The sequence below is a fragment of the Ailuropoda melanoleuca genome, chromosome 1, assembly GCF_002007445.2.
Source record: "Ailuropoda melanoleuca isolate Jingjing chromosome 1, ASM200744v2, whole genome shotgun sequence".
Taxonomy (NCBI): Eukaryota; Metazoa; Chordata; class Mammalia; order Carnivora; family Ursidae; genus Ailuropoda; species Ailuropoda melanoleuca.
Window position 1 is genome coordinate 205,650,646 of NC_048218.1, and position 16,407 is coordinate 205,667,052.

Below are 16,407 nucleotides of genomic sequence, written 5' to 3' on the forward strand. Positions count from 1 at the left end.
ATATTTTACATAATTTAAAAAACAAAAATTAAAATCAGGCACAGGCTGAAATAATTACTGTATGATAGGCGTGTAACATAAATACATAGAATAGATTTCTTTCAAATGACTAAACATAATATTTTAACTATATATCCCTAGAGGGATATATCCTGAAGACTAAAAGAATCACAAGATAATCTTAAGTTGAGTTCATATTTTTGTTTATAATATTGGTATTATTTTGACACAAGTATTCAGATAAAGTGAAAGATTATGTTAATGTCATCAGGAACCAAAATTTTCAGGGTAAGGGAGAAAAGACACAAGTATAAAATCAAAGGATTTAATTAAAACCCTGTAATCTTAAATATGAATCATAAATATTAACATTAACTCGACACTTTTTCTAGAAGATACGTATTTTAATAGCTCTGTCCATGGAGAGGAACTAGAAGCAACAACAACCTATGAGCAGTTCGCGTCCTTATCATCCAGATTGTAGTCTCTGAATTCCATTTCTCAGATCAGTGATTGTGTGTGTGGAGCAGGAAATGTACAGGATGAACCTGGATAATCTGTCACACCAGAAATGAAGGGAACTAGATGTTTGATGATGTGAAAAGACAGAGCTGCTCTGAAGGGACTCCTGCTGGCCAAAGAAGGGACAATCTGAGCAATGGACTAAAACTCACCACATAACATTCTAGGAGTTCATAATGATAAACCAAAAAAAAAAAAAGAAAGAAAGAAAAAAGGTCAAAACCATGTGATTGACATTTGGAGATTTCTAGAGCACTAACTCATTCAGAAAATTGATAAAAAGAAGCAATTATGCATTTTAAAAGTCTCATGGTTTTGATGAATAGAAAGTTCATCCTCTGGGTATCTGCGAAAAGATCCTCTTCCTTAAACCCAGTCTGTCCTCTCCTGCTTTTCTCTTTATATATAAAGACGTGTGTGGGTATAAAATCTGGGAGAAAAGAAAGATAAGGTTGGACTATGTTTAATACATTTCATCCTGTAGTTTAAAGTAGGGAGTTGGAAAGGCAGTCTGCTGTGCAGGCCAAAACCTGTATCTTCCCAGTCTCGCCACACAACCTGCCAGTCTTTTGGGCCTCAGCCTTGTCCAACCTCATATTTCTGCTTTGGGCACACCTTTAGATTTCAGTGGTCTCTGATTTAAAAGGTATTGGGCAAAACAGTGAGTTCTGACTATTTGCTACACATAAAACCAGAACCTGCCTATAAGGCTTTTTTGAGAAATAATATAGTTTGAGTTTACTCTCCGCACCTTGTCAGCTTGCCAGCTTGTCCTTTTAGGCCAAAAAAGGCTATATAAGCCTTGGCTGGAATAGCACACACAGCTGTTTCTGTACTGACCAAATGAGCCATGTTATGTGCAAAGTCTTTACAGGCTGTTCTTTTTTCTTTCCAAAAGACCCACCCCCCCATCCAGGCCTGAGGGACTCACAAAGACTATTCTCCCCTCTCCCTGGTGGTTCAGGAAACAATGAGCTGCACCATTTAACAGGCAGAAGTAATATGATCTGTTAGAACCCAGAATTGGGAACCTGAAAATTATGTTTCTAAGAAGTCAGATCTGTGTTTAAGTGGACCTGACTTTGTAATTCTGGGAATGTCTTTGTTTTTTAATTAACATCTAAGAAAAACTTTTTTGGTCAGTCTTGGCTTCTTCTGCTTTTTTCCTGCAACATTTTATTTTATTTTATTTTTTAAAGATTTTATTTATTTATTTGAGAGAAATTGAAAGTGAGAGAGATCACAGAGAGGGAAGGAGAAGCAGGCTCCCTGGCTGAGCAGGGAGCCTGACGCAAGGCCCGATCCCTGGACCCTGGGATCACAACCCGATCTGAAGGCAGACGCTTAACTGACTGAGCCAGCCAGGCGCCCCTAAAGCAAACTTTTGATAATACAGCGTTTCACCATAAATACTTCCTTACTGGCAATGTATTTGACCTCTGGGGGCCCTCTCTACCGAAATGGAGAAAATAGTCCCTGCTTCATTATTTCATTAAAAAAAGCTGTGAGAGCAAGTGAAAACATTTTGGAAGTGAGAGTGCTAACAAAATGGAAGGCACTGCTGACTGATTCTAGGTGCGTGTCAGGGTGTCATCTCCAAAATGAAAACTATGATTTGTCTTAAAATGAAAACAGTCACTCAAGTTGAGTATATCATGTAAAAACACGTGAATTTGGCTTCATTTTGAACTGGTTCTCCAGCTGTTGTATGCTTTTTTTTAAAGGCTGGTTCAGTTTTGGTTTTGTATTTATTTATTTATTTTTTTTTTTTTTAAGATTTTTTTATTTTTTATTTATTTGACAGAGATAGAGACAGCCAGCGAGAGAGGGAACACAAGCAGGGGGAGTGGGAGAGGAAGAAGCAGGCTCATAGGGGAGGAGCCTGATGTGGGGCTCGATCCCAGAACGCCGGGATCACGCCCTGAGCGTGAAGGCAGACGCTTAACCGCTGTGCCACCCAGGCGCCCCTTGGTTTTGTATTTAGAGATAAATATTTGGGCAAGACCGTGTTCAACAAGTCCACATGATCATTTTCACTTTCTGAGTCGAACCCTGAAAGCCATTCTCTTTTTCCCCCCAAATAGAGCCTGGCATTTCAACATCAGATATTCTGTCTTGGATCAAACAAGAGGAAGAGCCCCAGGTGGGGGCCCCACAGGAGACCAAGGAGAGTGACATGCACAAGGGCGCCTATGCTGGTGAGTGAGGAATCCCCACCCAGCCTCCGCTTAGGGCCAGACCAACTGAGGAAGCCACAGACAGGAGGGGGTGTGGAGGCAAGGGAGTAGAAGAAGAATGGGAAAGGGGAGAAAAGACAGGCTCAGGTAAGTGAGAGACGAAAATGAGATCAGACCGAGATAAATTTTAAGTGAGAAAACACACTCTTTTAAGTATAAAGACAAAGTAGATTTGTTAGAGGAAGGAAAATAAGTGCACGCAGAGGGACCAAAGGCATGAGAACGGGGAAAGACAGAAGAACGCTTGAGGCTTGTGTCGAAAAGGATAGAACAAAAATGGGAGGCGACTGGCCATAGCGACAAGAGTGTCCTTGGAGAGGCACAAATGTGGACGACGACGAGCTCTCCCTCAGGACAAACTGATGGCAGAAGCAGCAAATAGCTTCTTTCCAAGATCCTTAGCGCCATCTGTATTTTGCCATCTGAATTGGTTAAGAGAATCTCAAGGCCAGAAGGGACCCAGTCATTTATATGACTTAATGCAACCTATTTTTAAATATCTTCTATTCCCCATGTTCTTTTAGACTCTAGGAAACAGAAATAAAAAATAACCGTTTCTGCTCCTTGGGATATTTATATCGGGCACACACACATCAGTACTGGGCATGCCTACTGTTAAGTCTCCAGGGTGAGTGGGACGGATAACTTCTATAAAAGAAATGAGGAGTTTGGAGAACATACGTCAGTTTTAGCTTGGGTGTCTAGATAAGGCCCACAGCAGGCTGTGAAGCCAGAATTGGGCCTTCCAAGATTGGTGTGATAAGGTCGGGGATACTTTGGGAAGATGGGAGGAGAGGGATGCAGGCTACAAAAGGGAGGGCAGAATGAGCAGAGATGCAGAGGCAGAAACATGGACTTGGGGCGCCTGGGTGGCACAGCGGTTAAGCGTCTGCCTTCGGCTCAGGGCGTGATCCCGGCGTTATGGGATCGAGCCCCACATCAGGCTCCTCTGCTATGAGCCTGCTTCTTCGTCTCCCCCTGCTTGTGTTCCCTCTCTCGCTGGCTGTCTCTATCTCTGTTGAATAAATAAATAAAATCTTTAAAAAGAAAAAAAAAGAAACATGGACTTGATTTTCAGGGAAAGTAAGGAGAGCTAACAGTCATGAAGGATTTATCTGGCAAACTGAAGAGAAGTAGGAGCAGGTGAATGCGTAATTTTAGGCCTCGTCACAAAAGGCAGCAGACTCAACATCCGGGAGCAGAGGACGAATGAAAGGAGCGCTGCCAAGGTGGCTGCCGGGTTTCTCCTTTTCAGAGCAGGGGGCATTGAAGAGGGCACGCGGTGAGCTCTCTGATGATTTGCCGCAGGGACTCTACATGCCTTGATGATTATCTCAGACCTCCACTGAGCTTCCTATCTGAGCCAATTAAGAGCTCGGAACACTCGGCTAGAGCTGGGTGGGTTTACCGGGAGTTACCACGAGACAGCTGTTGACAGGTGTGACTCTGAGTCCTTTCTTTCAGATGAAGAGCTTGTCATCAAAGCCGAAAGCCTCGCCAGAGCGTCCTTGTGCCCAGAGGTCCCAGTGGCCTTCTCTTCTCCACCACCACCAGCAAAGGATACTTTTTCAGATGTGGCTTTCAAAAGCCAGCCGTCCGCATCCATGGCGCCTTTTGGACGTCCAGCCACTGACCTGGCGGAAGCCTCTGAGGGCCAAGTGACTTTTACTCAGTTGGGTAGCTACCCCCTGCCACCTCCAGCTGGGGAGCAGGTATTCTCATGCCACCACTGTGGCAAGAGCCTCAGCCAAGACATGTTGCTGACCCACCAGTGCAGCCACACAGGTGAGCACCCCTTATCCTGTGCCCAGTGTCCTAAGCACTTTCCCCAGCAGGCCGACCTCAGCAGCAGCTCCCAGCCCCACGCTAGCGAGACGCCCCCCACCTGCCCACACTGCGCCAGAACTTTCACGCACCCGTCGAGACTCACCTACCACCTTCGGGTCCACAACAGCACCGAGCGCCCCTTCCCCTGTCCCGATTGCCCCAAGCGCTTCGCCGACCAGGCGCGACTCACCAGCCACCGGCGCGCTCACGCCAGCGAGAGGCCATTCCGCTGCGCGCAGTGCGGCAGGAGCTTCAGCCTGAAGATCAGCCTCCTGCTGCACCAGCGGGGGCACGCGCAGGAGCGGCCTTTCTCCTGCCCCCAGTGTGGCATTGACTTCAACGGCCACTCGGCCCTGATTCGCCACCAGATGATCCACACGGGCGAGCGCCCGTACCCGTGCACTGACTGCAGTAAGAGCTTCATGCGCAAGGAGCACCTGCTCAACCACCGGCGGCTGCACACGGGTGAGCGGCCGTTCAGCTGCGCGCACTGCGGCAAGAGCTTCATCCGCAAGCACCACCTCATGAAGCACCAGCGCATCCACACGGGCGAGCGGCCCTACCCCTGCGCCTACTGCGGCCGCAGCTTCCGCTACAAGCAGACGCTCAAGGACCACCTGCGCTCGGGCCACAGTGGAGGCTGCGGGGGCGACAGTGACCCGTCCGGACAGCCGCCCGAACCCCCGGGGCCCCTCCTCCCCGGGCTCGAGACCTCCGGCCTAGCCGTTAACACCGAAGGTCTAGAGGCCAACCAGTGGTATGGGGAAGGGAGCGGAGGGGGAGTTTTGTAAACCTCGCTCCTTTCATGGTTATCTGTGCTCTCCGGTTATCTGTGCCCGCGAGCCCCTCCACCCCCTGCAGTAATCGCTATGTGGCCCGTCGAGGAATTTGGGATCTTAGACACTTGACAAGAGACATGCTGGAATTTTGGAACTTCACAACATCGCAAGAACACCACATTTTGAAACCCAGAAAGACCTGGAAGGGAGCCCAGCATCCCGATCTTTACAAAAGTATTACCTAAGCAGAAGTTATATAAGAATGTTGCAGAGAGGTTGGAAAGCAAGATTTGACCCCTGTTAACCCATCACAGGGTGATAAATTGATAATGATTGTGGCTCTAGGTAGAGACAGGTGCATGGGAAGAGCCTCCAGAATCCGAAGCCCATCTTGAGGCATGAGGATGTTTAATGGAACCTCATTAATTCCCTGATGGTAAGATGGTTGTTAGAAGAGAGTGCTGGAGCCTCAGGCCATGGTACTGCTTCTCCCTGATAGGAGCTAAAGTCTGTTCATGTGCTCATGTACTGCCTCTCCCAAAATGATAACTTAAGACTGCCTCCCTAGGTTTCCTAGATTAATTCTTTTAATACATTTTGTTTAATATTGGGGGAGCAAGAAGTCTGACTTTAAAAGTTTCCTAAGGAGAACAGTTCTTTGAATAGTTTGATTTGCAGAATTCAGGCTCGTACTGGCATTTAAACTGCTAGGAACATTTGCCGAGGTCCTGGTTAAAAAAGTGGGAGCAGTGTTCTCAGCGCTAGCTTTAAAATCTAGAGAGCCCGGCGAAATTAGCCCAGAACAGCCTAAAATTTGTGCCTGAACCATGTTTCTTATAAGGAGTCATTTACGTCAAATTTTTCCGTATCTCCAAGCTAATAAGCTGATTTTTCTGTTCTTGGTGTCTCATATTCTTGACAGTTCTCAGCAGAAAAGATCACAGCACTTTCTGGAAGCGTTATGGAGCTTCACAAAGTGCCAGTGGAGCTCAGCTTTCATTTCCTCCGTAGTGAGACGATGTGCTATAATGCAGCTTTCTGGAGCCATCACAGTGTGTGTTCACCCCTTCTGACTCTCCCCGTTGGCAACGGGCAGATTGAGGAACTCTGTAGATCCCTGAGCGCTAAGCACCACATACAGACAAGGACAGCCTCTTGCTGCTTGTTCTGCTCTTAGGGACCTTGGCTACCATGTGTTCTTTTTTGGGGACATTCAGTCAGAGGAGAGCTTCTGAGTGTGGTCCTGCTCCTCAGCAGCTTTGCAGTTGGGCATAAGTCCCTTTCCCTTTAGAGACTGCAAAATGAGCCTGGTGAAAGGAAAAAAGTGAACCTCTAGAAATTAAACAAAAAAACAGAAAAACAAAAAATAAAACTTGTGACACATTTCTTCTGACAAAATTCTCTATCTCTGGCTTCTATCCAGGCAAAGCCAAATAAGACCCCCAAATCAGAGCAGAGACATTCTTGTTGAAACTTGACTGAACTCAATTTGTTTTACTCTTGCTGCGAGCCTGAGGTGGGAGACAGAGATTGCCCTAAGTCTTGGGCAGTAAAGCTGTTTATTCCTATGCTCTGTTTCCCCTGAATCTTTTCAAGATGCCTGGAAACAAGGTCTGCAAGTACTTAGAACACTTTCTTGATGAAATGATAAGGGAGAGACCCATTTTTTCCTTATCACCCAGCCCAACCTTCACCCAGCCTAGCTTTGCCTAAACACACTAGGAAAAAGTGTTAGCCTTCGCTCCTGGGAAGGCTCTGTCTGAACATGCTGCTCTTTAGAATGAGTGCATTTATGAGACATCGACTCTGTGACATGCACAATACCGGGGGTCACAGGAGACCTAAGAAATGGGTGTGAGACCTAGTCTGCTGCCGTAATTTATAGTCTGAAGGCCATGAAAAAACCCAGTATAGAACAAACCAAGACAACTGATGAACAGAACCCTGGCATATTGGGATTGAGAGCTTTCTAGCTAGAATCTGGACCCATACCATGCATAAATGTGGGGGTTCTGGGGCTCCCAAAGCCAAGGTTTCAGCTTCACTGCTGACCCACTAGGAATTTGGTGTGAGACCCAGCTCTGGTTTGCACCTTGGTCTCCTAATTAAAAGAGAGAAGAATTAAAGTACTATCTTTAGGTGGTGAGCTCCCTTTTCTGGAGGCATTTAAATATTTGCCAGGGTGTGCTTCAAAGGGATTCCTACATGAGGTGTGATGTTGGTCTAGATAATATCAGAAATTCTTTTTTACTCAAAGATTTAATGAGGACATGGAGCTTGTTAATGACAGAGACCTGCAGGTTAAAATGCTGCAGATAGATCCCACAGTCCTTTCTGCAAGGAACTGTAGCCAGCAGGGACCCAGACTTTGGCAGGATGTGAACACGGTTCAAATATCAATGAGGCAGAGCCATGACGCTCAGTGAAAGGGAATGGGCAGGGCCAGGCCAGAATGACGGAAGTAGGTGTTCTCCTAATCCTCAGTCCCATGCACACCACGGGTTTCCAACTGTGCATTCTGGTCTCCTTTCCCAGCACCCATCCTCTACCAGGTAGAACTCCAGGCCAGCTCTAGAGTTTGTTTGCTTAACATTCAAGAGCGGATACATAAAATGTGCTCAGTGGAAAAGTTAAGTCCAACGGGTAGGTTTCAGTGTGTGGAGAAACTTGGTCCATCAAGGGCTCCTGAGAGAAACCCTGCATTTAACTGCACTTGAAGTACTTGAGGATCGGTTGTCAGGACAAGACAGGCAGGAAAGAGGAGGACCCAGAAATGCGCTCTTCATCAGTCTGCCCCCTGTGCTAAGAAGTCTGTCACACACAAATAGGCCTGTCTCCTCAGAGCAGGTCCAGATGTGGACTATGACCAGATTCACTCTTTGCTTACCGTTTTTCATTGTCACCATTAGATGAGCCTCTGTTTCAGCCACAGTTGTGAAAATAAATGGAAGTTGATTGCTTGCCTAGAAAGTGAGAGAAGTTTCTGATCCTTTTTGCTGGATATTCGATATTGGAAACACCATAGCTGGGCTCTGGCTAGAGCAGTGCTTCACATAACTTTCTCATCTTTAATAATCAGGACGGCAAAGTTCCCGGTGGGGGGACTCTACTGGGCTTCTTTTTGGAGCATTTTGGAGAGACTTGGGTAACCATGCCTATGTCAACCAGGATCAGACCCTATGGCTTAATGGGGAATAACACGTTCACTGTCTCGGTTCCTTTATTCATTCCAAATGGGATGGAAAATTCTGCTCACATTTTCTCCGAGGAGAGTCAGAAGGACCCCAATCCTTCTCCCCCCCATCCCCCCATATCGCAGCTTCTTAGACAACGAAAAGCTATCTGAGGGCTATTCAGTAGCAATGAGTAAAAGCCAGTCTTTCCCCAAATGGCTCACAGATGAGGAACTCCTATCATCAGATTTCTCTGTGTGTTTGGTGGATACCTTGACCCTGTTCTGTTCACTCTACAAAGGAAGCGCTCACTTCTCACAGGGTCTATATACAAGACATTCTTAGACTAGGGAAGTGTCAGGCTCTTTGCAGCAAAAGGACCTCAAGTGAGGTCACACCGGCAGGCAGTGGAGGAGGTGGGTGGGGGAGCACACAGAACCTTAACTTAAGGACACACGTGGGTGAGCACAGCGTAATGGGCCTAGACTCTGAGTCAGACCTGTATTCGGGTCCTGGCATCATCAGAAGTAACATATGTTACTTCACCATCAGGAGCCTAGTTTCCTTATCTGGAAAGCAGTGAGAACGAGATCCGTGCCTCCGAGGGAAAGGAAGCCAGTGTGAAGTCCTTAGCACAGAGCCTGACACAGAAAGCGCCACTACGACAACTATCACGAAAGGTGTCCAGGCCCGACCAGAGAGACGGTCAAATCCAGGCTGCTCTACGGAAGCACACGATTGCTGGATGTCTCAGCTTTTTGCCTGCCATCTTTTGCTTCCATTTAACCTCTTCTTGTGCCCTATCTTTTCTACCTCCTGGCTCCCACAAGTTTCTGTGTACCATGACACCATGCAGCTCTGATTCTTTTGTTGTTCTTCAGATTCTAAAGCAGGGGGTCTGGCCCAGCTCCTCTTCTTACACCAGGTTACACAAGTTTCCAGCCAACCCTTGGATTGGCTGCCCTTGGGTTACAGGCTCTTCTTGGGTTAGACAGCTGTAGTCAGGAGGAAGGGGCCTGTGTTCCCAACACCAGGGTCCGTGGGCCCGTAGATTCACTTGGGAATGGCAAATCGTGGCCCAGATTGCACTTCTATACTTTTAGGATAGGCAAGAATCTCAGTTTCCCCACTTGTGACAGGATTCCTTCAAAGACTTTTACTTCATTAGGACTATTATAGACCAGAGCTTTTTGTCCTTAGCATAAAGGACCTGGAAGGTACTATTTATATATCTTGCAAAAGGAGCAATCTCTCTTTCTGGGGTGTTACTCCTCCCTTTATGACCCTTCTCCAGTTTCTTTTTAAACTGTAACTCTGGCCATAATCATATACACATCCACAATGACTTTTGTCAGCTTGGTCAAGTTGCCTCTTCAAAAAAGTATTTCACCCCTAGGACCAATCAACCACTAAGGAAGGCAGATCAGTACAGGCCAGAGAAGCCTCAAAAGCAGTGTGCTGCCACGCTCTCAAACATTGCCAGGTACATTTAAAATATTTGATGAAATCTCACTGAGCTATGTGGCTTTGTGTTTATCAGCAAAGTCAGTATTTACTGTAAAATCTTGAAACCGGTCCAGAAAGTAAGCTACCCAAGAACAGAGGCCATGTCTTGTTTTGTATCCCTCATGGGCCCTGTGATGGTAGAGACGTGGGTGGTCAGTGCACGATTGCACAGTGGGAAGACCAACTGAACTGGATTCTGGTCCTAGCTGAACATTGTCTACCTACTTGATATGGAGCAAGGCACTCAATTTGTGTACATTTCATTTTCCTAATTCAGACAGATACACGATGGTGATTTAAAGTCCCTTCCAGCTCTAAAATAATGGAATTTAAGATTTTACATCTGGGTCCCGTTTTCCTTGTCTGGTTTCTCCCCACATTCTGCCCTATTGAGCGATTGCTTTGACACACCTTGAATAAACACCTTGGAGAGGTATGCATTCTTATAATCTCATTCTAACCATATTATAATTACTCCAAAGCCAAACGAACTGACAAAGTCCTAGCAAAACGATAAAATTTTGTTTTAGAGATGCAGTATGCATTTCATTGCAATTTTTTAAAGCATAGGGAAAAAAGAGACCTACCAAAATAATAATGATGGTTCTAGGGTACCGGGGTCGTTCAGTGGTTATTTTTCCTTGTGTTTATAATGTAAAATATTTTATGTAGAGCATTTATAATACTTTATAAGAATAAGGATTATTGGAATGGTAAAGTTTTTGGAAAGGAAGTCAGGAGGCCAGAGTTTATAAACTTGCTTGGGTTTTCTCATTCCTAGCATGAAGATAATACCCACTTGACCAACTTTACATAGGTGTTGGGGCGCTCAAATGAGGAAAGGTCTTCAGAAGTGCTTTGAAACATCGCAGGCCTAGGAAACTGTTGACGTAGTCATTGCAGAATAACTTGTTGACCAGTTCAACAATTTCCTGGATGTTGTTGTTGTTGGTCGTTTCTTTGCTTCCAGTTTGCTTGCCTGTGCTGGGGAGAAGCTAGAGATTGAAAACAAAGTGCTGCAGAAAGTGTTGGGTCAACCCATTTAATGCACTGGCTTCTACCAGCAATGTATGCAAGATAACCAGTTTTATGTACATGAGGAATTCTAACAAGTTAGGAAAGCAGGCACGTTACTGGAGAGATTGGGTTAAGCAAGCAGAAAGTACAGAAAGCAGTACAAATAAGTCAGTTCTTGGCTTTGAATTCTAGTTTAAAAAAACGTTGTAAGAAAAATATCTACAAGCCAACCTCACTGAGTAAACATCAGGATAAAAACAATGAACAATAACTAAATCAATCCTCTATTTAATAGACACTAAGTAATAATTCAGGATGTTAATTTCTGCATAGTGATCCCGTGAGGCTGGGACAAGCACATGGGGAGGGAGACTGTTACAGTGGTTTGTTCTTGGCTGAACATTAGAATCACTTGGGGAACTTAAAAAAATATATATTTATGCCAGGGCCCACCCTGGCATGATCTAATTGGCCTGGGGCAGAGCCTGGGTGTTTTGTTTGTTTAAGTTCCCCCATGTGATTCTAGTGTGCCCGCAAGTTTAGAAGATCATAGAATGAGAAAATTATTGGACTGGAAGTGACCAGTTAGCCTGCTTTACTGGAGCAGGGGGCTGTGGACGGGAAATTAATAAAGGGCAGATGAATCCACAATGGGACGTCATAACTTGGTGGGAGATAAGGCTGTGAGAATTGCTGTTGAAAAAGTTCTAACTGGTCTCCAGAGTTAAGTTAGGACCTCTAGAGGCCGTGGGAAAAGCAGCATTCACTTCCTCTGTGCCCACCGCAGGCGCTGTCCAGAGCCCTGGTCTGTGAAACACAGGCAGGATCCTGGATAAGCACAGACGGGTGCCTGCGCTGTCCCCTGACTTCTACTGTGACGCTAGCAGTTTGCTGAAGAATGGAGAGGGACCGTGATGATGTCATCACCAGCTCAAATTTTTTTTAGTTTTAATATTTTTTATTTTTTATTTTTTTAATAATAATTTTTTATTATGTTATGTTAGTCACTATACAGTACATCCTTAGTTTTTGATGTAGTGTTCCATGATTCATTATTTGCGTATAACACCCAGTGCTCCATGCAATATGTGCCCTCCTTAATACCCATCACCGGCCTATCCTAATCCCCCACACTCCTCCCCTCTGAAGCCCTCAGTTTGTTTCCCAGAGTCCATAGTTCACCAGCTCAGATTTAACAATTAACACGTGGTTTCACACCCTATCTGCTGCATTTAGGAAAACCAGTATTATTCTGTATGCACTCAGGACTTCATTTTGAATGAATTTTGACCATTTTTAGTAATCAACTCCACGCTTAAAAGTTGAAGGGATACCCTTGAGAAGATTCGAGAGAATATAGTGCAATTGTTAATTTCCAACACAAAACCTGCCTTCTGCATACACAGGCTCCCTAAGCCCCAGGTACCCGTTGCGGTAGAACTGTTGAGTAGCTAACTCACTTAGTCACCCAAGCAATTACGTGTTTCTTAAGACTGAGCAAAGTACCACACAGTCATTAAGAACTGAAGAAAAGCCAACAAACTTCACTCGTCTACTATGTCAAGACTTGTAAAAAAGGTGATGAAATGCCTATTTGAAGTAGGCTGAGAATAAACTCAGGAGGGAAAAAGTAGCATTTTCTCTAAACTTTCTGAAAAGCAGGAATTTTTAGAAGTTAGTGAGAAAGAGGGAAAGTGTGTGTGCGCCCGCACTTGGTTTGAATAAAAATGTTGGCAAAAGTGGATCTGAAAAGGCAAGCATGTTGAAAACTCATTAGCAAGAGCAAACTGACCTGAAAACTGTGTTATAAAAAATATTTTACTGTGATCCCCACATCAACACTTTCTCCCTCTTCTAAGTGGCGCCCTCTCCTCCATGAGCCCTGCCTCTGATTTTTAGTCACATTTAGGATGCCAGGGACGTGGACACCCACAGGTTACCCTTCCTCTGGAGGCTGGCGTAACTAGATCCTCAAGTGAAGACAGGAAGTTGTAACCACAGGTCTGCCAGTGGGTGAGGGGAGCTGAAGGTGCTCTCCTTTCTCCTTCCCATGGATTACACTGTCGTCCTTATTAAGGCTGCTTGTTAAATTAGGCATGGGAGACACCAAGATAGAAGTGCGAATCTGGTTACTCTGTTCACTTCGCTGAGTGAATCTGGAGGTTCCTTTTCTCAAATAAAGCTTGCGGTTGCTGATGGGTCTTGGAGTGCACGGGAGCACCAGAAAGACTTAGGAATGAGGGACACATGCATTGGGGTTCTCCAGAGAAACAGAACTAACAGGATATACAGAGATCTATGAAAGGAGGTTTATTCTAGGAATTAGCTCATGTAATTCTGGAGGTCAAGTTCCATGATCTGCCATTTGCAAGCTGGGAAACCAGGAAAGCCAGTGGTGTCATTCATTCTGAGTCAAAGGCCCAAGAACCAGGACAGTGGATGCCCAAAGGCAGGAGGAGATGGATGTCTCAGCTCCAGGAAGGAGCTAATCTGCTCCTGTCTGCTTTTTTGTTCTATTCAGGCCCTCAAGGGATTGGATGCTGCTCACTCCCAGTTGTGAAGGCATCTTCTCCAGTCTATGGATTTGAACGCTAATTTCTTCAGGAAACACCCTCACAGACACACCCAGAAATGTCTTACCAGCTATCTGGTCATCCCTTGGCCCAGTCAAATTGATTCATAAAATTAACCATCAGGATGTATAAACGTTCTGGCATTTCTGCATCCCCTCTCCTGTGGCCTCTCCCACATCCTCTGGTTCAGCACCTATCACTTCAAATACCCTGTCCAGAACAGTAGCTATAGAATTCCTAGTGAGGAGAAGAAAAGCAGCTCCCACCTGAGGGATGGAGGGGCCAGTCCTGGGTCCTTCCCATTCAGGAGATGTTTATTAACAATGATACTTGACATCTTCTAATCCACATTACCCAGCTGCCGACTGTGCCCCTCAGTAACTTAGATTAACTCCCTCACAGTTACCCAGTGATTCAGAGAAACAAGCCTAGCAGCCAGACAGCTCTGCCAGGACAGGATCGCTCCCTCCCTAGCACAGCTCCCAGCCCTGTCAGTCCCTCGGTCACTGCAGTACCCCTCAGAGGGTCCACACCAGTGCTGCCACAGCAGTCCCCTCCTCACGCCGGGCTTGTTTTCCTTTTGGGAGGTGTCCTCTGACCCCCCCCCACTTACGTCCCCCCCTGCTGCAGCCACTACTGGTTCTGGTGGCCTATGGTTTCTAGGTATGACGCTTATAAAACCATGCTAGTACAACGAAACCTGTGGATTTAAATTCTCTTTGAGTTGAGTTGAGTCGCTTCGCGCATATCGTGGCAGTGAACGTGGCCCTGGGGAGCCGCGCTGGCTGCAGGGGTTTCAAGAGAGGCTGGCTTCGTGAAAATCCACCCTCTGTGAAGGAGAAACGTGCAGCGGATGTACTATGATGGTGACTTATTGTGTAAGCCAGTTATTATAACTAGTATTATAACTAGTTTAATGCTTAAGGGGAAGTAGTTTTAACTGCTTTCTACTGAAAAGATGGCTTAAACTTTTGGGGCTAACCCAGCCTCTCTTTGCCACTTTTAGGAAAGCGGGAAGATGACTGATGATTAGGTAGGTCAGAATATGTACTCCGATGTGTCTCACTCGTGGAAATGAATTTACCTGGAACTTTTCAGACCCTGCTTGTTCCCCCAACAACAGTGGACATGGTATTTACAGTCGAGGGACAGCCTGTGGCCAGGGAGTGGAGGGAAGGAGATCACTGACTTCTGGGAATCGAACTTTCACTAGCCTGTATGCTCCTTGAGGATCAGACAGTCCACAAGATACTCATTCTGTATCCAGAAAGGACGCCTAATAGAGAAAGCATCTGATAGTTGTTCTTCTGAATATGATGCTCTAAGCACACGTCTCACTTGGGCGGATAATGCCCTTTATTTTACTAAGTGCAGAGGGTCCCCATCTGGGGTGATTCTGTGGCAGGTCCACCTCTACACAGGGCAGGAAGTGGCTCTGGAGAGCTCGGTCTTAAGAAGATAGGAACTAGTCATTTAGGAAAACAAAGTAGATACAATATTAAGGATAATGATAAGACTTATCTTTGGGGGGTAACTACCTTTGTTAGGTGCCTGCTATGTGCTAAGCCCTGATCTCATCTCATTTGACTGTACAACTGCGGAGTGAACATTATTTGCTTCCTTTCTATTTGAAGAGACTGAGGGAAGCTCAGAGAAGTTAAATGGCTCACAGTCACAGCTAGAGAGCTGTGATTTTGGAACTTAAACTCAGGTATATGCAAATGCAAAGCCCACCCTCTGCTGAGGCAGCACCTGGCACATAGTAGCCGCTCAGTAAATATTTGTGGAATGAGCGAGTGGATTTCCCACCCTCACCCTATCTTCTCCATCAGTCTACCTGGGCCTTCCCCTGGTTCCTCCTCTGATTTGGCTTGATGTTTCAAAGTGATGTTGACCTACGTTTAAAGGTTTTGGAAGAGGCTGCTGTTAAAACGCGGTGAGCCTTACCTGGGAGGTAGAGTTCCGCCCTCTTCTGACACGTTACCCCGGATCACTTCTGTATCATCCAGACCAATGCAAAGGCCTGGAATTGGTCCCGCTTAATTTGGACTGGGGAGGGAGAGTGGGAGGTAAAGCCTGCAAAGGGATGAGGGAAGGGCAAAGGCCAGAAGATAGAGACACAATTAGTCTTGCAAATTTTTCCAAAGGGTCAGGCACCATTTTCCTTTGGGGTGCCCAATACATATTTGCAGAATTAACAGAAATCAGGACCTGGCATGGTTTGGGACTTTAGGGCAAGCCATCCCACACGGAGGGCTCTGACGAGCATGTCCTCCCAGGGCCACTTTGCGGGCGGCGGTGGGAGTGGCCCGGGCCGCGAAGTGGCCCCCGCCGGTCCCCGCAGGCGGGCAGGAGCTCGGAGACCATTGGCTGGCGAGCTGGCTGCGCAGGGGCGGGGAGCGCCGCCGAAGGGGACTGTTTGCTCCTACGGGCTGTAGATGGAGCTGTCCGGCCCCGGCGAGGGGGAAGGCGCCTGGAAAACGTTCTTCTTCTCCCTGGCCGGCCCGAGCGGGGAACAGCACTCCCAGGATGCAGTTTGTGTCAACACGGCCGCAGCCTCAGCAGCTGGGCATCCAGGGCCTGGGGCTGGACAGCGGGAGCTGGAGCTGGGCCCAGGCTCTGCCCCCGGAGGAGGTCTGCCACCAGGAGCCGGCGCTGCGCGGGGAAATGGCCGAGGGAATGCCGCCCATGCAGGTGGGTGCAGCCCCCGCCCAGCGCCATGGCCGCGCCGCCTGGCCGTGGGGGCGGGGCGCGGGGCTGGGGGTGCGGGCGG

General features: G+C 46.7%; 2 protein-coding genes across 3 annotated transcripts in view; both read left to right on the top strand.

Annotated features, from left to right (window-relative positions):
• Positions 1-10,480, top strand: part of ZNF398 (zinc finger protein 398) — a 54,581-nt gene extending 44,101 nt beyond the window's left edge. For both annotated transcript variants that reach the window (XM_034639074.1, XM_034639080.1), the window contains 2 exons: positions 2,607-2,720; positions 4,224-10,480. In XM_034639074.1, coding sequence (XP_034494965.1) covers positions 2,607-2,720; positions 4,224-5,377 — 1,268 coding nt within the window. In that variant the 3' untranslated portion in view covers positions 5,378-10,480. The remainder of the gene's footprint in view (positions 1-2,606; positions 2,721-4,223) is intronic.
• Positions 10,481-15,995: 5,515 nt separating this feature from the next.
• The window catches only part of ZNF282 (zinc finger protein 282), a 23,322-nt gene continuing 22,910 nt past the window's right edge, over positions 15,996-16,407 (top strand). Inside the window, exon 1 of the mRNA XM_034648949.1 lies at positions 15,996-16,328. Within this exon, the coding sequence (XP_034504840.1) occupies positions 16,164-16,328 (165 nt within the window). The 5' untranslated portion in view covers positions 15,996-16,163. The remainder of the gene's footprint in view (positions 16,329-16,407) is intronic.